A 20,970-nucleotide genomic window follows, 5' to 3' on the forward strand; every position below is an offset into this window, starting at 1 on the left:
TCATTAAAAATGAACAAAGAGATGCAGAGAGGTAATTACAACACTTTGCTCCCCTATGACTACCTGCAGTATAAAGCTCATACTCAGCCACTGTGTCCTGTCCCGCGGTGGACTCTGCAGTTCCCAGCTGCTGTGTGCAGAAGGCAGGAGGCTAGGGGCAGCCAGGGTGTGGTGGGATAAGATTTCACCTACACACTATTTGTCAGCAAGACTGTAGCAGCCCACAGGGGCTGGTGGCAGCACAAAGCAGGTGGAGAACTGTAGAGGAGATGGATGGGGAGGGGGAGGGGGGATTGACAGCCCCTGTGGCGATGTCTCTAAGATACAGAAGCAAGTGAGAAGGCGGAGGAAAGTTTCAGACGTATGTTGAACCACATGGGAGGCCCATTATTACACCTCCTCCCTGTCTGAGGATGATGGGATCTGCATCTACAGGAGCCTCCCCCCAACCTGCACTCCCAGAGGCCTCCTTTACAGGAAGCAAAGTGCCGGGCCCCTGCTGCTGTGTCTCCGGCTCAAGATGGGTCCCTTGTGGAGTCCCATCCATACGTCACTGGTAGCTGCAAAGACAGAGAGCACTCCCTCCTCGATTATATCAACAGCACAAAGCAACAGCATCCTCTCACTGTCTGTCTGCAGCCTGCCTCTCTACTCTGCCTGTATCCCGGAGCAAAGATAAATAGTTTGGAGGAAGCTGACAAGGAGGAAAACAACGAGGGCGCCAAGGTCTCAACCAACCAGAACGTAACTTTATATGAATATGAGATGCAGAGTCCAGAGTGTGTGTGTGTGGGAGAGTTGTGAAGAACCACAGGAAGTTAAGACGTCATTCATATGTTCAGGATTTTGTACACACCTACAGAAGACAATGGAAAGTGAGCGTTACTGAACTTTGCAGTATCAAAGCTCTGTTATTTTGTCATATGGAGTTAAGGAGGAACACCATGACTTATAGTTTCTAGACTAAAAGCAGGAGGGAATGCAGGCCTGGCATCATCATCATCATCCTTCATTTTGCTTCTGAGGATTTCTATCTGATCTCTGACCTGCTGAAAAACTTCCTCCCCTCCAGCTGGAAATGGTGTCTACAGGCTGAGGTGGGCTTCAGGGTGTGGTTGTGGCAGCATGGGGGAGATGTGTTATGAGGGAAGACGGGACCTCACCTGCCTGCTGTTGTTTTAGCCTCCTCCTGGGCTGCTGCTGGGGCAGAAACAGGAGGGTCCAACCGGAGGTAGGTTCGGAAGCAACAGAGTCAAGACGGGACGTCAGGCAACCACCCACACCCAAAACATATCTACATGCCAGCACTCTGTCTTTCTTCCTCTTTTTTATTTCCTGTTCAGAGCACTTAAGTCTCTATTTTCAGAATGGCTTACTGGTAGCACAGTCCTCCTGTTTTTAGGTTTTGTCAGGGTTAGGGTTGATGTTTTAGGGTAAGTGTGGCGCTTTCTTTTTGATTGCCATAGAGATATACTGTAGCTGCATTGTTTTGCTTACCATTGCGTTGTCACCTGGGTGACAAAATATGCACTGCATAATGACTCCCCCAGGTGAACTATGGCGAGGTTTACAGTGGCTGACTTGCCTGCGGTTTGATGATGTAGGGCTATTTGATCGCTCCTATACTGAAGATACTGTATAACAGTTTAGAGCTTGAGGATGACTTGCACTTTTCATTTGCATTTTTCGATATTAAAGGAATAGTTTGACAGTTTTGGGAGATATGCTTATTCGTTTTCCTGTTAACATTGATACCACTCTCATATCTAAATGCTAAATGTGAAGCTACAGCCAGCGGCTGGTCTGCTTAGTTTAGCATGAAGACTGGAAACTGTTAGCCTGGCTCTGTCTAAAGGTTAACAATACTAGGTCAAAACCTAGTATATGGCTGGGCCAAGTATGGTCACTGTGCTTAATTGTGGCTAAATTGTTACAGCGATAGTCAACGGTGGTGTCTAAAATGTGAATATAGATATTTAATGTTCATCTGTAGTGGTCCCAGTAATATGTGTTTGTTGTGTACTGAAGTAGCATATCACATGACATGGTAAAGATCCGTTTAAGACAAATGATTTAGGACTGCTTTTTATTAATGGTGCTATTTTTAAAAAGTTTTTGTTCTGGATTATTTATCTTATTGTTAGGGTGTTAAACAGAACAGTTTTCTCTGCTCACACACACACACACACACACACACACAAACACGGTGGTGTGTTGTTCATTTGTTCACATGTAGATCCTGCTGTCCGTGCTGCTAAACACATATTACAATGGCTGACACGGTGAGGGCGGTAACAACAACAACAACAACAACAATAACAACAACAACAACTATGTATTGATGAAGTTAATCAGCTTCGGTTGTAATCTAGGTTGTATAAGATGAATGCCTCCTGCTGCAGCCCTTGTTGTTATTAATGAGGCCAGATTTAAAGGAGCCTCCCATCTCTGACCCTGTACCCATCTTGCATCCCCCTGTTCCCCCATTCTCCAGAAGGGCCACTCCACCAGCAGGGGCCGATCACAGTCCTACAATCATAGAATCTTGCATTCTTGTTAGCTGCAGATGTCTAATCTAGCTCCAGTGATTTAACTGTGTTTTTATTGTATGGTTAACTTGTTAAATGCAACAACAGGTTAGGGAATAAGGGAATAGATTAGGAGCAGAGATGGAACGTAATGAATTACCATGTTTGTTTACTTGTTTACTTTTTATTAAGTACGAATACCGAATCCACTGGTTAAGATTCTGCCGAATCCGAAACCGAATACCGAATCCTCCTCCCATCCTCAGTCCATTAACACAGTAAACACATTAATGAAGTAAACAACGTCCACAGCAGTGTATGTTTGTCCTTTTCTGTCCTTCCTTTGCCGTACCTGAAGTTGCTGCATTCTGGCTGCTGTCTGTAGATTCCTTCATGCACAACTCATATACTTTCGGATGTTTCATACCAGATGTTGTAACAGCGGTGATGTTGTGTATTGTTTAGGGTCCTCGCCACCACGAGACAAATCAGTATTGCAGATTGAACACGTAGCTGGACTTGAATGGCCTTCTTTTGACTGAAAGTACTGCCAAACAACACTTTTTCTGCTCACCAGTTCCATTTTCACTTTCTCACAGCCTACTGCATTGAACGCTCCACCTACGTAAACACCTTCCCGTAATCAACGGCGGCGTCATTACGTCGACCAGCGTAGCGCGCGTAGTGCAAGCGTAGGGTTCGGTTCGGTGGAAAAGAATTCTACGGTTCAGCAGAAACCCAACCCCGTCAAAAAGCCCAATATTCAGCCCAATCAGAAGCTGAATCCTGGATTTGGTGCATCCCTGCTTCTTAATGTACTTTTTAAATTCTGTACCTTTACTGTTACTTTTGTTTTGTTTGAAGTATTGAACTTTGCTCCATTTGAAATCACATTCCTTACTGAGTAAAAAAAAAAAATTAATTAAAAAGGTCTCTAATGTTGCTTTGGCAAAGGATCTGTCAACAAACTTTTCAAATCACGAAAGACTGGGATTTAATTAAGTAAGCATACGTATAAATAAGATATGTAATAAGTATAAATTAAAAAAGTATACCTTCCCAATCGCTGTTAAAAAATAATTAAGTAACTTTTACTCTGAGTACATTTTAAATGAGCTACTTTTTTCTTTTACTTGAGTAGATTTTTATACCAGTAATTTTACTTGTAGGCTAATTAAAATGTCAGCAAAGTAATAGTACTATTACTTAAGGAGAATATGTGTGTACTCTTTCCACCTTTTGTGTAATTTACAGGGGGGGTTGCACTGGCCAATAATCAAAAGTGGCCAATGCAACCCCCCAAAAAAACCTATTATAATTTCCTTTACATAAATAAAGACATTTGCACCATTTACATTTACACTTGGTGCAGAAAAGGCACAAATTGTTACAGAAACTGTCTGGCAAATTCACCAGAATGCAGAAAATGAAGTGTTTGAAATGCTCAAAATTTCCATTTTGCTCAGAAGTGGAGATCTCCAAATTAAGCCCTTGGGACAGTGGAATAAAGAGGGCAGGTGCAGCTTCTACGATAGCAATTCATCCTGTGCTGAGGCTGATTACTGTTGCATAACAGCTGACATCTAATCATATTCAGCTCCTGGACAGTAGGCTACCTTTGCTCCTCAAGGCATGGAGCAACTGAGCTGTTGCCTGCAGTGGTTTAGTGATTAGTCATTGTGAAACAAGGGAAGCTGCCATCTCTCTTTTTTAATTAGGAATTATTCTATTTCATTATTATTATATAAGCACAACATCTTAGCAAAAGGGGAGTGAAAGAAATCTATTTTCTTTGACAATAATAGCCTAAGTTTGGGAGCCCTGGCACATAGTTTACTAAAATGGAGCTATAAGGAATTCTATAAGAGAAAGGTACGGTGGCCCTGAAGTGCAAATCACAATGACAAATAGAAAAACGCAACAGCAAATCATAAAACATGACAGCAAATCATAAAACATGACAGCAAATAGGAAAACACGACAGCAAATAGGAAAACATGACAGCAAATAGGAAAACACGACAGCAAATAGGAAAACACTTCAACAAATCATAAAACACAACGGCGTTAACTTCTACCGGAAAAGGTAGGGCCTATCTAGCAAATTGTTTCATATATGCTGTCGTGTTTTCCTATTTGCTGTTGTGTTTTATGATTTGTTGAAATGTTTTCCTATTTGCTGTCGTGTTTTCCTATTTGCCGTTTTGTTTTCCTATTTGCCGTTGTGTTTTATGATTTGCTGTTGCGTTTTTCTATTTACTGTTGTGATTTGCACTTCAGGGCCACCGTAGAAAGGAAAGCCTAACAAATAAAATCTGTTACAGTTTTTGCCTATTGCTTACACACTTTTTGCAGAATTTGGCTCATTACGTCAGAACTCTACACACAAGCCAATCAGACAGCACTTGGAGATTAACAACTCACATCTCTGCCAAAATGAATCAAAACTTAACACTCCTTTCTAAAAATGAAATTCTTGCAACAAAACCATACACACAAGCACCATTTGAATTACTCTTTCATATCACCAGCAACACACTGATGGGCTTTATAGAAAACACTGCAGTCTTTGGGGTTCTATTTTTATTGTCATTTTCTCAGACTCAGTCTTCTGTAAAACTCAAAAGTAGAATTTCTGCAGTAATCAAACAAGAGTTTTACAAAAAACCAAACATTCTTACAGAAATAAAGAAAAATAGAATCACAAATCATCAAATTTAGCACTATTAGCAACTATTACTGGATACTGTAAATTGCTATTTGGAAAAAAATACATATACTTGTTTTGTGTGTGTGTGTGTGTGTGTGTGTGTGTGTGTGTGTGTGTGTGTGTGTGTGTGTGTGTGTGTGTGTGTGTGTGTGTGGTGGGGATCTGACCACAAGACCTCGTCAACATCAGAGGCGATGTCTCTTCCACGTCTGACTCCTCTCTCTCTCTTTGTCCTCCTCTTACTCTGACTCCCATTGCGTCCATGCTTGCAAAGTTCTCAAAATGGTTTCCCTGAGGCCTATCTGTAGTCCTAAGGCTCAGACTCAATTGGTGTTCTGTTTTCTGTACAAGTGTTTTCAGGTCTGTATGTAAGTGCCTACAATTGCCAGATGAGTTTTGCATTTTGAACAGAGTGTTTTCCCAATGACAACAGGGGATTTCGTTTTTGAACAAAGGTTCTAATGTAAGAAAACGTGTGTAAGTGTGTTAAAGAATTGCAAACAAAGTGTAAATTTGACAATGTGTTAAAGCTGTGGTTACACTGTGTTTAAGGAATGCTACAAGAAGTTTAGGTATTGAGGCTTTGGTCTAAGCGTTTTAGTGTGTAGCCTAAGCAATGGGCAAAAACTGTAATCAAGTGATATAATGTAACTTGTTTCCAATGCAGTCCAACTTAATACATCTTCGATATTTTGTTGAGTGGCCCATCTTATATTCTGTTTCCCTTTGATAGTATACATTGCGGATCTTTCGATATAAAACAATTGAAACAAGTGAGCTTCGCTGGAAACGAAATTGTCCGATTTTTTTCCAATGACGGAAAAAAAGATTAGATTTCCAGAACGACAGTGAGACTGCATGGGCCATGACACCATTTATACATAGCAGAGGATCTCTGGATCTCCGTTTGAGAGAGAGAGCAGTCTACATAACAGTTACTGTAAATTGAGTGTGGCCACGACATGCGTGCGTCGGTGTAGCCTATATGTGAACCCTTTCTGTGTACAGCGTCGGTGTTGGAGAGCGCATCAGTCACACAGCGTGGTGTAGGTGGACGACAGCAAACGGATAATAAACAAATCTATATCGGGAAAGCCCCGGCTGTCAGCGGCAGAAACCTGAACAGGTGGCTGCCTCATGTCTTAGCGGTGTACGCGTCAAGACGCACAGACCCTCACCAGCTTGTCTCGCTCACTAATCTCCTCTCTGACGACAGCTTGTGCGCGTAAAAGCAAACAAAACCAGGAGTACGGCAGGTTTGGCTCGGTGGATCTGATCAGTCATCAGGATTGTACTCATCAGTGTTGATTCAGTCCTCTTCACGAAGTTGTGGAAAGTGCGTCTTGGTTTTGAAGCTGGACTAACAGAGTTGGATACAATGACTCTTTCTTGGATTTTGTAATCTCTCCTCTGTGTTTGTCTTTGCATTGCCAAGCAGCTGTAAAGGCTGACACTTACAACACAGCATGTTGCCAGAAATAAATAACAAGGTGAGGCGCTTTGATTTGTTGGCAAGTTGGTCGGTTGGTTAAATAGCTATTTCCCGTGGGTAATTGTACTGTATGTATACTCTTGTCCATTTGAAAGCAATGTATGGTCAATCAGAGTGTATCTATGATTTTCTAATAATGGCAGGGCTGGTCTGCTTATCCAATCAACAAGAGAGTTTTAATATTGTTATTATCATACTTTATCTCCCATAGTATCACTTTAATATTCCTCTATAGTGAACTTGCGGAAATGCTTTTCTATGGAATAAGAATTTCTTTTGCCCAGATACAGGGCTTCATTCCAGGCTAATTCCATTTTGGGAAAACCCATTTCACAGGTATCCATTTACAATGATAAACTCAAATGAAAGTCTACCATTTACTGTACATTTGTTTATGTATGTGTATTGATCCATGCCAAGAATGTGAAGTCATTCTCACTTTGGAATTATTTCCATTTCTCCTCTATCCCACTTGAATGCTTATTTTGTAATCCGGCCCCTGTCTCCAGACCGCATGCCAAGTTCTGGTGAAAGATCTGATCCATTTCTATTTCAGTCGTTGTTTAGCCTACTTACTTCAGTGTTTGTTGTGCTGACAGATTCTGTAAGTCTATATGCGTTCTGGTGTATTTTTTCACACCTTACATGGAAAGTGTTGTAAATTTAACCCTCACCGTCTTTTTTGTTTTCCGTTTTTTCCTTCTTTTTTTTTACTGTTTTTAGTAACAACAATTAATAATAATTGATTGTTTGCTTTGACAAACCAATTATCCTAACATATAACAGTCATTTTGATCACATGGATTGATCAGTGATCTTCCTGTCACATTTGATGCCAGCCTGTTTTGTGCAATGAAAACGACAGGGCAGCGTGATTATCCTTTGGAAAAGGACTGTAAATGTCTGATAGCTGACAGTGTGAGTAGGCCCAGTTTTACAGCCTGTTGATGTTTACCCTCAGTTACTCCTCAGTTTTATTGCTTTGCTGACACTCTGACCAACTGACCCTTGAGGACCCAAAGCTGCTCTCACACCCCTGCTGTGATGACCGTGATCTCCAGCAAAGACCCCCAGTCACGCAGAAACAGAGTCGGCATTGCTCCTGACTTCTGTTTCTCGTCTTCACTTCCATTCATCTATTTCTGTAACGTCATTTAAACTCGTTGGCACGTTAGGAGCAAATGCCCTCTTTTATGTGTGTTTCATTTGAGTGTGCAATTATGTCTACACAGGAAAGACAATTTATCATACAGTGAAATTATATCCAACACTGTGTTTGAAGTATTACAATATGTCTTTCACTTTCTTGTGCAAACCTGGTTTTTAGGCACATATAGCGAAATTGACAACTATTTTACCCCTGCTGTTTTGAATCATCAATAATAGGAGATGTGCAACATACAGAAAAGTGTGCACTTGGGCACGTGCAATGATGTCACCTGGTTTCAACTGGGCTAAGTGTTCATTAGTCAGGCTTAGAGCAGACCTTTACAGGTGATGTTTTAGAAGCCAATCTGTCACAGTGACCTATGGCTCCTGGTGTCACTCACTGTGCTCCTGAGATTGTAACATGACCACATTATTGTGTCATACCGTTCTTTGGCTATGTCTTGTGTGCCTGTCTTACTGAAGAATTATATCAACTGTATTGTGAATGGCAAAGCCAGTGAGTGTATGCAGGATGTGTTTACTTGTATCCAGTGACCAGTACAATTTTACGAAGTCAGTTCAGTGTGTCATCCTCCTCATCCTCCTCCTGCAGACGATGCTGTCGTGACAGCTGATGTTGCTTTTGCTTCTCAATTAAAAGTTTTAGTGCAAGGTTATGATTGGGAAGCTGTTTCCTATCCAGCACCTGTGGACAACACCCCACCCATCCTGTCTCAACCACCCACTCCCTCCCTCCCTCTCTGACTGCCAGGCTGACAGAGGGAGTTTAGCACGTATACCCACACGGGGCTAAGCTTTATTTCACCCATATGTTGTCGCCCAACACAGCTGCACTCTTACCCGCTAATTACTAAGACACGTGTAAGCTGGCTTGGGGTCAGAGAGAATCGTGCACAATCATTCCAAATGCATGTGACACTTTTTTTTTAGAAATCAGGAACGTTTGCTTTATTACAACATTTAAAGATTCCCTTTAACACATTGGGGCAAGTGGATTTCCAGTGTGCACAGTCTGGGATGCGTGTGTACAACCGCTGCCAGGCACATGGATGTGCACATGTTCACACACCTGCACAACCCAGCAGGTATACAGAAATTACTGTTGCTGTTTTTTTTTGCAGAAGTAAGCTATTTTTGGTACCTAAGGTGCCTTATTTCTGGTTGTCTCGCTGCAATCTCGCTCAGCTGTCCACAGGCTGTGTGTTTTTGAGATTGGGGGTCCAGGCAGCATGAACACAGGAAGCTACTCAATTGGAATTATTTGTTATTATTTATGACTGCTTTAATCCATCTCTCATGGTGTCAAAGGATTCCTAAATCTCACATCGGAGATCATGTTGTTATGCATAAAAATGTGCATTTGTGACCAAAGCTTTTTTTTTCTCATCTTTTAGCGCATTTTATGAATTGCTGTCATTCCTTCCACAGACATCACGACCGGAGGCCTTCCCTCACCCTCACAGACTCCCAGCAGAAGGCAACCGTCTTGGAACAAACCGACCTTGCTCACAGGTCAGCGCTTCCCCCCTGCTAGATGCTGCAGCAGCTGAGCCCTTTACCCACATGTATCAACTGGCATCTTTTCCCTTAGTGTTTGAGTTATTTGAGGTGTACTGGAATCATTGCTTGAGTGACATTATTCATCCTTTTCTTCTTTTTTTTCTCTTTTCACACATGCAGTGAGCTACACCAGAATCCTATTAGACATACAAGGCTGTGACATGCATCATAGAGACTGTGGCAAGCTTCCCAATTCAAGTCATCTATATTGACATGTATTTCCTAGTTAGAAAAACATGGATGTGACTGTACACATCTGTCTGCACATGTGGTCATGTGTAACGCATCACTGATTTTCATTTATACAAGTGCATCTTATTAAAGCAGCATGGTTATGTACAGTCACCTAGCTGCGTTTACTTCCTTTGCCCTTTTGTGGCAAGTGCCTGCAACTATATTTAGCCCTATCTCTATGCGTCATAACCAAGTTGGCAGATCCTGCTGCAGCTCTAAACACGTGAGATGAAATATCAGAAATATCTACGGCGTGGATAGGAAAGCTTTTTTTCCTGGAATGCTGTTAATAATTAATATCAAAGAATTTATTATGTTGCCAATACAGTACATTTCGGAGGGCTACATGATAGCATGCAAGGTGTAGGGGCAGCTCTGTTTTGAATTTCTTCCATGAAATTTGGGTGAAACTGCAGCCCAGTAAGTGAAAATGTGTCCTAAATATACTCTATAATACCCCTCTTGATGCTGATACACGTCCGTAGGATATCTCATTTTTCCCAGAGAGCTTGGCATAGGACAGAGGTCTAACTTTGCCCATCATTGCCAGGGCAGAGCCTTGCAAGGTAGCGACACATGTAAACGTGCTCTCAGAGCAAGCAGGATGGCAGCCAGTGAAAAGCAGGTTGCTGTTCTTCACCTCCCCCACAGAACCAGGCAGACAGACTCTGTCAGGACCCAGCGTCACAGGCTTTGTCCCCATTTCATTCTCAACCTGATCAGTAATTCCAGCCACTACCTGCTGGGGGTCCTGGTCACCTGAGCCTCTGCAGATGAAATGCATGTGGAAGGGATGTAGACCGCTAGCTGAGAACATAAAACCAAAACTGCAGGAGGAGCTGCAGCCCGACACAGACACATACTCATGAAAAAATGAAAAGGGGATGTAACAAGCTTGTAGCTGCACTGTAAAAAGAATAATCCCTTTAGACTTCACACTTACAGTACTGGCCCACTCTCTACAGATGCTTTTGTTTTTGTGGATGTGCTGCACAGTGGGTTATTCCCAGCAGAAATAAAGATCTTAAAAGCCTTCTAGCTGTGGAAGGTGGACAATGTCTTTGTTGATGTTTCTGAATAGTCTCTTTTTTTGCCAAATATACTGCAGTTTGCCTTCATCGAAGTCTTTAGTCACATTGCTATACATTTTGGAGTTTAAAAAACCAGACAGAAATATCTTCCTCCATCATCCGACTCTATCTTATTTTTGTCACTGTTAAAAAAAAAAAGTATGTTTTGGTGTTTCTAACATTCATTTATTTAATCAAGGCTGGAAAACTAAAACAATCCCTCTGATTTACAGAAGTTTGGCCCTGGTGTAGGGACCCTACCTCAGCTTGAGCCACCGGTGGTCCAGGTGGTGGTCAGCAATGCCAAAAACCAACATCAGCCGTCAGACAACATCCTGCCCCAAATCGCCAACAAAGGGGTCCAAAACAACTATCAGACACACCCGGTGAGGCTCTTGTACACCAGCAGCCTGTAATATCCTACAGTGGCAGCTAGTTCTGAATCATAATGCTTTGTGATGTTTCTGATGGGAGGAAAAAAATGTAAGCATCTATATTTCTCAACAGTAGCTTATTTAACTCAAAACTAGTAGTTCCAGGGACACGGCCCACTGTGAAAACATTATGAAGGCCAAGCTGTACTTTGTTGTGTTACTTTATCTTTTCTTTGCTTATAATTACAAAGGGACTCTGCTTCCTCTGTGTGTGTGTGTGTGTGTGTGTGTGTGTGTGTGTGTGTGTGTGTGTGTGTGTGTGTGTGTGTGTGTGTGTGTGTGTGTGTGTGTGTGTGTGTGTGTGTGTGTGTTGTACAGGATGAGAGGCCGAAGCCCGCCCAGCAGTTCAGCATGCGGTTTGGTGCAACAATGGATAAAGTGTCTGTCTCCCGCAACAGCAAGATTATCAGCAACAAGCTGGAGAAAGAGAAGGCCTATGAGGGGCAAAGGTTACCCATGTCTCCCCTAGGTATGTAATCCTGGATAACAATACAATACAACAGGATAACAGTGATGTTATTTCACATTTTGAATCTTTAAAGGGCGTTTTTTCAAGACAAGGCATGTAACTAAGTAACAATTTTGATGCGGTAAAAATAGCGTTCTGACATTTAAGTCGATCGTTCACAATCCTCTGCTCTTGGCAGGGGTGTAATCAATATGATCGTGACTCATCCCACCCTCCTCCTCTTACTTCCTGCTGCAGAGGCACTGAAGAACTTCCAGGACCGGCTGACGGAGTTTGAGCAGGAGGAAATCATGGACTACGCAGAGATCTGGTTCCTTGGTCAGGGCTCTCAGAAGATCGAGGGTTCCCAAGGAACACCGCAGAACTCTGGATACGATGACGAGCATGGAAGCTACGTCAGGGTAAGACGGGTGGCTTGTCACTATGAAAATGAAGTCTGTTTTTTTGTAAGCAGTAACAAGCAGAGACCTTTTAGAAAAGTCTTCCTCATTACTTATGGCAGGTGCTTTTTTTATTTTTTTATTTATTGAAGCCAAAAAGCAGTACATATACAAGCTTTCTGGTTGAAACCCAAGCCTGGCACACACATTTCAATCAAACATCATGGAAAAGATATATGTAAGAGATATATGTAAGCATCTTCGACTGAAAAAGTTTGCTGTTTTGCAACTCCTAACATCTACAACGTCTTAGATGTTAACATGTCCCAGAGGCACTTAAACGCACCGACAAAGAGTTTGCTAAACAGTTGCTGAAGTCAGCTTTGATCAGTACAGAAAAATACTTGAGACAGGTGAGTAGGATACAGGTTACTATAGAGGGGCTGTATTGATATTTAAGCTCTGTCTATAGTAATGGGTATGTGAATGAATGTTGTGTATTTATGCCTGATTTTATGTGGAAGTTTTTGATTGGTGCCCCTACAAAATTATGGCATCTCAGGATGTAAAACCATTTGCCTGAAGATGGTCCAGTACCGAAACATTGTCCATTATTAAAACTTTATATTTTTTAGTTTATTTATGAAAAATAAAGCTGACTAAGTCTTTACTATAATTTTGTACTCTAGCTAATTTGAAGAAAGTTGGTTAAGTAAGTGCTAGAAAAAAAAAACGCACACTCACACTGTAGCTACAGGTATGGAAGAATGAAATCTTAAAATGTAGGGTATCATTCGTAATGTGGTCAGCAGTGCTGTCAATCATGAGAACATTTTTGTTTATCATAAAAAAAACCCTGATAGTTCTATAAAAGCCCCCATGGTAATTCAGAGTTCATGTCAGCCCAATTTAAATGCACATCTACATGTGTGCAATTGTGCAGAGACATATAAATGAAATAATTGAAAAAAAAGTAAGAACGTGACCTGAAAATGTGTGAAGACAGACACACACACACACACACATACGCAGGCTTTCAAGCTGCCTGAGCTGCCTTCATATGACCTTAATCCAGCAGCTGCAGACGTGAACCCGCCATCTGTTGGTTGATGGGGTCAGCCCTATGTTCCTTTTCTTTTCTAAGATTAGGCCCTCTGTTAGGGTGAGGGTTAGGGTTACATTCCATCTGTAGTCCATTGTAACTGGATAATAGGTTGGGTGTAATTGGCTACCAAATTGGGAGAAAGGGGGGTCAAATCTGATACAATTTTATGAAAAAGGAAATGTGGGAACATAGGGCCTAATTTTGGAAAAAAAATCTTAGAAATGTGGGAACTGTGGGAACATAGGGCCTAATTTTGAAAAAAATCTTAGAAATGTGGCAACATAAGACTGTGGGAACATAGGGCCTAATTTTCAGTGAAAAAAAGACTTCTTAGAAATGTAGGGAACATAGGGCCGTGGGAACATAGGCACGCTCCCGGTTTGACTTCATTGTTTAATACTGTACACAATAAACTGAACTGAGGTCATCAAAGCCTGTGTCAACAGGCTGAACTGTCAGGCGACTGACAGGCAGAGCTGATTAAGGCTGAGTGACTGACCATTGTTTAGACTTGAATGTCTCTGTTGAGGCTCATTGTCACAGGCTTGAACTGCCAGTTACAGCAAAGTACAGGGTTAGGATTAGCCTAACAACTGTAGTGTCATTGAGTAAATAACATCTATAATCATTAAGTAGCAATTATAGATTACAATTCTGTAAATTACAAAATCGCAATGTGTGGATGTATTCATAATATAGTTAATTTTGCTGAGTGATGGACATTTTTATTTCAGTAAAAGCATACGTGAAGTCTGCTTTAATATCCACAGTGCTCTTCCTCTTGCTTTTCCAGGTGCTGCATGACCACATTGGCTACAGGTTTGAAGTGCTTGAAGTGATTGGGAAAGGCTCCTTTGGGCAAGTCCTGAAATGTCTGGACCACAAGAACAACGAACTCGTAGCCATTAAGATGATACGCAATAAGAAAAGGTACAATTGCACAAAACACATTGCATTTCACTCTGTCCAAGTCACCTGCGATTGAACCTTTCCTGGAAAATATCTTAAATATTTTATAAAATACATCCTGTATTACTCTTTCATTTAGACAACACTGTACCTCACTAAAATACTTTATAGAACAAGTTATTTCTCACATTGGAGGAGTCCATTTTTGGCAATTATTTGAGATCTGATTCCCTGTTGTGAGGTTTTCCCACATGCCTGCGTCATGATCACTTTACATTTTAGAAGTCTGCCAAACCGCTGAGTTCCTGATTTAGCTTGATAGAAGTCGGCACCCCGTGGTGTTATCTTACCTGTTCTTAGTCACTAAAGATCACAGTGTGGCAGCGTCTGTCCGGGTCCCGTAGGTTAGATGCAGGAGCACTTCAATAATGCAGAAAACAAATGGTGCAAACTGCCAGAGCAATGCCCCAGGAGAACTCTGCACTGCGTTAGCCGATCTTATCTGTCCCTGGGGAGGATTGTGTATGGTTGACATGAAGAAATATCCAAGGATTTACCCGTTTTCAAAGATTCTATATCAGAAATAGGGGTTTCTTTTAACCAAATTTCCCAAAAATAACATGGATGGTTCCATACGCTAATTGATTAATAGGCTACTTTATAAACAGGCAAACCAAACCGGAGGACAACAAGTGCATGGTCGACAGGAAGATGATACGAGGGATTGATGTGACAAAAAACAAATCAACAGCAGAAAATGTTCATATAATAAATCAAAAATGACCAAGGAGTCCTATTTATCGCCATTGCGGCATGTCAGAAATCAGAAAGGGAATACATACTGTACACATATTTATTCTAGCCCTGCAATACCTGGAAAATCAGAAATGCATGGTGTTGAAATCACAGGTGCTATTTTCTGAATTTCAGTTCAATCTAACACCTCCTGTTATGTCATGTGTTTGTAGGTTTCATCACCAAGCTCTGGTTGAGCTGAAGATCCTGGATGTGATAAAGAGGAAAGACAAAGACAACCTCCACAATGTCATCCACATGAAGGAGTACTTTTACTTCCGGAATCACCTCTGCATCTCCTTTGAGCTTCTCGGGTAAGTACGCTCAATCGCATTCTGCATGCAGGCAAGCAAGCTGCCCTGCATGTTCAGAAGTTAGTTTGACAGGAGACTATAAAGACATTACTGAATAATTCATCTCTTAATCAAAGGTATTCAAGGTTAGCCACCTTCCCCAAGGTACAACAGCACGGTTAGATCATTGTCTCTATTCATTCTGACACTGCGTGACCGCAATCAATTAGGAGTTAAGTGATCACCTGTGTACCTTAAAGCTATCTATGTTTTAGCGTGTATGGCCACTGATATCTTATATATTTGAAGGGAGATAGTTCTATGTATCACTCAGGCTGAATGACCTTTCAAGGCCGTCTTGGACTGCCACCTTGTCTAACATTACAGACACTGAATCCTTTAGTTAAGGCCTTGATTGGGGCCCTATCTCTTACCCCTTCTTGCTTCATGGTGTGAAAGCTCCCGTTACACAGTCTAAAGAAGTTTATGCTTATTACAAGTAGCACGAAATAGCAGGAGGACACATTCTGCGTCTCTGTCTCCCTCTGAATGGCTGTCACAGATTATTTGAGTGTGCGCTTGACAGTCAGTGGATGTTTTATTAAGGGTAGTGTAGAGTGACATCAAACTTAGCCGCCTTTTTTTCCCAGAGCATTTATTTGTGGAACAGGAAGAAGTTCTTCATGTGGTGCATCTTTTTATAAGTGAATCCGCATTGAGCTCACTGTGCTATGTAACGGGCAAAGTACATACTGTAAATAGAAAAAGAAAAATGTAACAGTATTGTAAAGGTGAAAAAAAAAACACACATCCCATTTTATTTTTCTCTCGTTAGGGTGAACTTGTACGAGCTCATCAAAAAAAACAACTTCCAGGGCTTCAGTCTCGCTCTCATCCGCCGCTTCACCCACGCTCTTCTCAGGTGCCTGCAGATGCTGCACAGGGAAAAGATAATCCACTGTGACCTCAAACCGGTACTGACTTATTCTTATACTTATTCTTGTGATATAGAATATGAAAAACGATTTAAAATATAGTCAACAAAACCTGACGTGGGCAACACCTTTCGACTGAATCACTGTCCTGCTGCTGATGAATTGAACTGCAAAAAAAAGAAGTCCCCAGAACAACAGTGTGAATTTTGCTCCACCTTGTGGAGCAGTATAGTATTGCAGCAGCATTATATAAAAGTGTTTGTGCTTCTACTTGTGAACAGGAAAACATCCTTCTGTCTCAGAGAGGGCCAGGGAACATCAAGGTGGTTGACTTTGGATCAAGCTGTTATGAACAACAAAGAGGTAAGAGAATGAAACTCAACAAAATGAATAATGTAACTATACCTTTTACTATGGGTGGGGGGAAAACTGCGTCATGTATGTATCGTGATTTTTTCACGACGATTTTTAAAATCTTATTTTTTTTATACCAATGATTCGCCTCAGTATTTTCTGTTTATACGGTACCGTCAACGGCGACTACATCATTTCCATTTCCAGCAAAACAGACAGAAAGCAGAAAATGCATGTTATGTGCTTATTTACAAATGACATAAATGTCAGACTCACTGACTGACATGTGATGTGTATTATTTTTAGAAAACAATTAATTTTTAGGATTGTCTCATGATATATTGTCTCCATTTGTTTTTGGTAAAGAAGAAAAAGAAAATCGCAATACTCAATACTTTTGCATCGCAATACTTCTAGAATCACAATGAATGAAAATAGCAATACAAATGGAATCGGCACCCATGTAGAGTGAAGGAATTGAATCGGGACAACAGCATATTGTCCCAGTCCTTCTTTTAACCATGTTGGGATATTGATAGAAATGGTCCACAGAACTTCTGTCTTCCATATTCTATCCTGAGACCTCCCTCACGGTCTCTTCTGTCTTTTCCATTAGTGTACACCTACATCCAGAGTCGCTTCTACCGCTCTCCAGAGGTTATCCTGGGTCACCCCTACAGCATGGCCATCGACATGTGGAGTCTGGGTTGCATCCTTGCTGAACTCTACACAGGCTATCCTCTCTTTCCAGGAGAGAGCGAAGTGGAGCAGATCTCCTGCATAATGGAGGTGTGACATGGAAATAATTGTGTGTCCACATATATTTTTGAAAATCTCACAAAATGTGAAGGCATAACAATTTTCCAATATGGGATGTTGAGTTGCTTCTGTGTGTTAAGGTGTCCTGGTGTTTTTGATTCACAGGTTCTTGGGATGCCTCCTAATGATTTTGTTCAATCAGCATCGAGGAGGAGGTTGTTCTTTGGTGAGAATTTATCTTCAGTTTCAGACGTTTTTTTTATATCTTATTTTGGTGGATATTTGATATGTTGCACAACAAACAATGTAGACTATAGCATTTTCTCAATGGTATCGTAAGATAAATGAATAACTAGGCCAGTACGTTGCAGACGGTGTTATACGCTATAGGAACAATGTGCTAAGACAGTAAATCAGTACTGTTTGACCATTGTGTGCAGACTCAAAAGGAAATCCCAGGAACATCACTAACAGTAAGGGGAAGAAGAGGAGACCCAACTCCAAGGAGCTGTCAGCTGCTTTGAAAACGAATGATGCTTTGTTCTTAGACTTCATCAAACGCTGCCTCACGTATGTTCACCCTAAACATCTTTCAAACGACTTTTTATCAAGTATGCTTCAGTGGTACTTAATTAAAGATCAAATACAAAATCTGCATTTGCAGACTTACATTTTTTTTCTGTGTGTGTTTTCAGTTGGGATCCAACCAAACGTATGACTCCAGATGAGGGGTTACAGCATGAGTGGATCCTGGAGGGGAATTTCAATAAAGTCCGGCCGAGAGCCAGGCCCACAGTGAAGAAGGCCTCCGACAGTTTGACCAGCAAGCCTGGTAAGAGTACTGTCCGATTCATCAGCCACACTATATACTTCAGATAATACCCACATTATCCACAATACCCACAGCATTTTGAAGGAAAAGTAAGAATTATGAATACAGCAAACAGCTAAAATAGAGCAAAGACTTGCCTTACAAATCTGTACAGTTCAGATTGAATGGGTACATTCTGCTCACACTCAGCAACTATGATCTGATGCTATAGCAGCAGACGTATCGGCAGAGTTGTTTTGTATTCATCTTGAGCTGACATGTAATGTTGTTTGTTTCCATGGTACAGTGGAGAAAGTAAGCTCAGAGAGCAGCACAACTGACAAGCTGGAGAGAGAGGGTTCAGCCACAGGAACAACGATGGCCCCTACCGAGCGTTTGCGGCCCATCGGGGCCTCCGCGGAGAAGGAGGTGTGTGAGAATGAGGATACCAAGCAGCAAGAAGGAGGTAGAGAGAGGCCTGTTCACATCATCATCAAGCCTCAAGAGGAAGTGGGCACAGAGAGGAAAGACAGCCAGGGGCCGTCTCAGTGTTTGCCCCCCATCATGTAACAGTCAAAAGGGAATCGTGCTGCGTTCAAGTGGCAAGTGTTCCGGCTCAGTGTCCCACTCCCCACCTGAGAGAGATTGAGTTGGTGGAAGTAGAAGTGAATGGACCACTGAGAGAAAGTCGCATTTGTTTGTCCCTGCACACACAATAAATGTAAAGATCCTTCATGTTCTCATTTATTACAAACACTGCCGTGTTGCTTCTGTGTCGACATGATGTCATAAAACAACATGTTAGAGAAGTCCGAGAATAGTCCGAGTTGATGTTTTCTACGGACAGGTAGGAAACCAACCCGTTCCCACATTCTCTGAACAGAATATATGGATGTATGGAGGAGATACACTGCTGCAAAGAGGGACATCTTCTATTTATTGTTTTAAGTATACAGTCATAGTGTTTTCTTTTATTCTGTGGAACTTTGAGTTTGTATGACAGTTAAGTCCATCAACCAGTTGTTCTTTTTTTTTTTATAAAGGACTTAAGGTGCAGTTGCAGGCATTCTGTTTAAATGCGTCACGATTAAGACACCAAGCTGTCTGCCACATAGGAATGCACATGTTGCATTTAGATCAAATGGTTGGAAACCTAATTCATAGTACAGCATCAACTTTTTGCAAGTCGCTGTCTCCTGTTTTAGTTATTGAACCCAATCTTTGCTGGGCATTGAAATCTTTAATAAACAGGTAAGACCATAAATACTTTTACTTTTCTCAGTCTTCATGTTAAAAACCAAAGTAGGTGACTTTAAAGAGTGCATGTGTATAACATTGATCAATCTTTGTTTTTGCATTTTATTCTTTTACACAATTTAGCATTTCTTTCATAATGGTAAAATATATTTAAGAAGTGTGTGCAATAAAGGCTGAGCCAAAAAGATGGTTTTTTTTAATCATGTTAAAGAAATAATTGTCATGTTCTTTTTAATCGTAGAATGTAGTTGATGAAATATAGATTATTAATGGTTTCGCGTATTTATTGTGGAATATGTTTGATCCTGTTGCATATTTGTTTCACAATTTAATTCAACAATCATAAAATATGTATTTGTAATAGAATGTATTGTATATATTTCTGCTGTCATTTCCTAAGTATGTGTAATACAGAACATATTTTAAGAAAATATTTCAGATATTTGTTGAGGGTTTAGACAAGGTTTTACTTGTTGAAAATATTTTGTATGTCTGTGGTATTCAAAACATTTTTTTATATATTAGAAACAAAAAGACAATCCTGTTATTGATAGTTTGTGCCTTGCAGTATTAAACATCTTGCACTTTACTATTGTGTGTGTACACCTGAATTAGAAACCACTGGATTCTTCTTACCTGTCAAACATACTACCCTGCCAGGTTCCCTTTTATTTGACAAAATGATGTCTTATCTGATGTGACAGAACATGATGAAACAATTGTTTCATTATTAAACATCTTTTTTTAAATGATTTAGGTCTTTAGTCGTCAACAGAGATCGAATTTTAATCTAATATAGACCTGTGCCCTTACTATCTATCAGCTAAGCAACAAGAGATCCCGAGAGGGGGGATTGTAGCTGAAATAAGAAAAGTTACTGTACTGTAGTTTTTATGATTAAATAAAAGGTTGTTTCAAAGAGCATATGCTTTCATATTTCATAATTTGTATCCTCGTTTTTGTGTTTGTGTTTTCATGATTCTACTTGAAATGATACTGAGGCATCGTTGGCACATTGTTCAATTCTGAATCAGACCACAGACTACATGCAGTTTAAAACCGTACCCTTTAGTTGTAAGGTGTACAGTAGTAGGCTAATCGTTTTAACATCCTGTTGCTACATACAGTAAGTAACTGATAAATAGATCATTTCATTCTAAGTTAGAATTGTAAAATGATTTCGACTATGAATTTTATAAACACAATTAAACATAACTGTTTTTGTGTGCCAGCAACAGGAGCTCTGGTTGGCCGGTTGTTACCTATGTGGCACAGTGCTACCACTGACTGCTTTGTGCAGGGACACTGTCCCTGGGACAGGTAGTGGCAGGAGTGGCTTGAGCCCTTATTACTTTGAGTTATTCGGTGCATCATGAATGCTTATTTAAAATCAATACATCTATTTATTATAATTTATATAAGATAAGAAGATATGATTGCAATGGTAGGCCTTCTATTGCTATGGCTTATACATAGCCTCAAGTGGCACACTCCAGACTCCATAGTGTGGGGTCAGTCAGATACAATTTTGGCTGAAAAAGAGACTGGGAGACAGAAATCATTATTTTTACAGTGTATGATCTCCTAACAACTTCATGTGTGATAGAAATACCTAAATTCCAGACGTCCTCTGAGGACTTCTATAACATGTATGTTGCCCATTGACTATGATAATTAGACATTTTTATTTGAAAACCTTTTTCATT

At 40.7% G+C, this 20,970-nt stretch overlaps 1 protein-coding gene across 1 annotated transcript; it reads left to right on the plus strand.

Moving 5' to 3' along the window:
• Positions 1-55: 55 nt before the first annotated feature.
• Positions 56-20,182, plus strand: dyrk4 (dual-specificity tyrosine-(Y)-phosphorylation regulated kinase 4). Its single transcript, XM_078258069.1, has 15 exons — positions 56-166; positions 436-744; positions 9,328-9,411; positions 10,997-11,149; positions 11,516-11,666; positions 11,904-12,067; positions 13,945-14,081; positions 15,029-15,169; positions 15,984-16,122; positions 16,365-16,446; positions 17,054-17,226; positions 17,362-17,422; positions 17,637-17,766; positions 17,892-18,028; positions 18,315-20,182. The coding sequence occupies exons 1-15, from the start codon at positions 56-58 to the stop codon at positions 18,575-18,577; spliced, it is 2,235 nt and encodes a 744-aa protein (XP_078114195.1). The 3' UTR covers positions 18,578-20,182.
• The last annotated feature ends 788 nt before the right edge of the window (positions 20,183-20,970 follow it).

Source organism: Sander vitreus, chromosome 8 (assembly GCF_031162955.1).
Source record: "Sander vitreus isolate 19-12246 chromosome 8, sanVit1, whole genome shotgun sequence".
Taxonomy (NCBI): domain Eukaryota; kingdom Metazoa; phylum Chordata; class Actinopteri; order Perciformes; family Percidae; genus Sander; species Sander vitreus.

What these genes read in the sequence shown, in the direction of transcription:
- dyrk4 (XM_078258069.1), top strand. Translation starts at nt 56, where the DNA reads ATGACTACCTGCAGTATAAAGCTCATACTCAGCCACTGTGTCCTGTCC. An exon ending in GGAGGCTAGGGGCAGCCAGG is followed by an intron (nt 167 to 435) that starts GTGTGGTGGGAT and finishes CTGCATCTACAG; the next exon opens with GAGCCTCCCCCCAACCTGCA. An exon ending in ACAACTATCAGACACACCCG is followed by an intron (nt 11,150 to 11,515) that starts GTGAGGCTCTTG and finishes TGTGTTGTACAG; the next exon opens with GATGAGAGGCCGAAGCCCGC.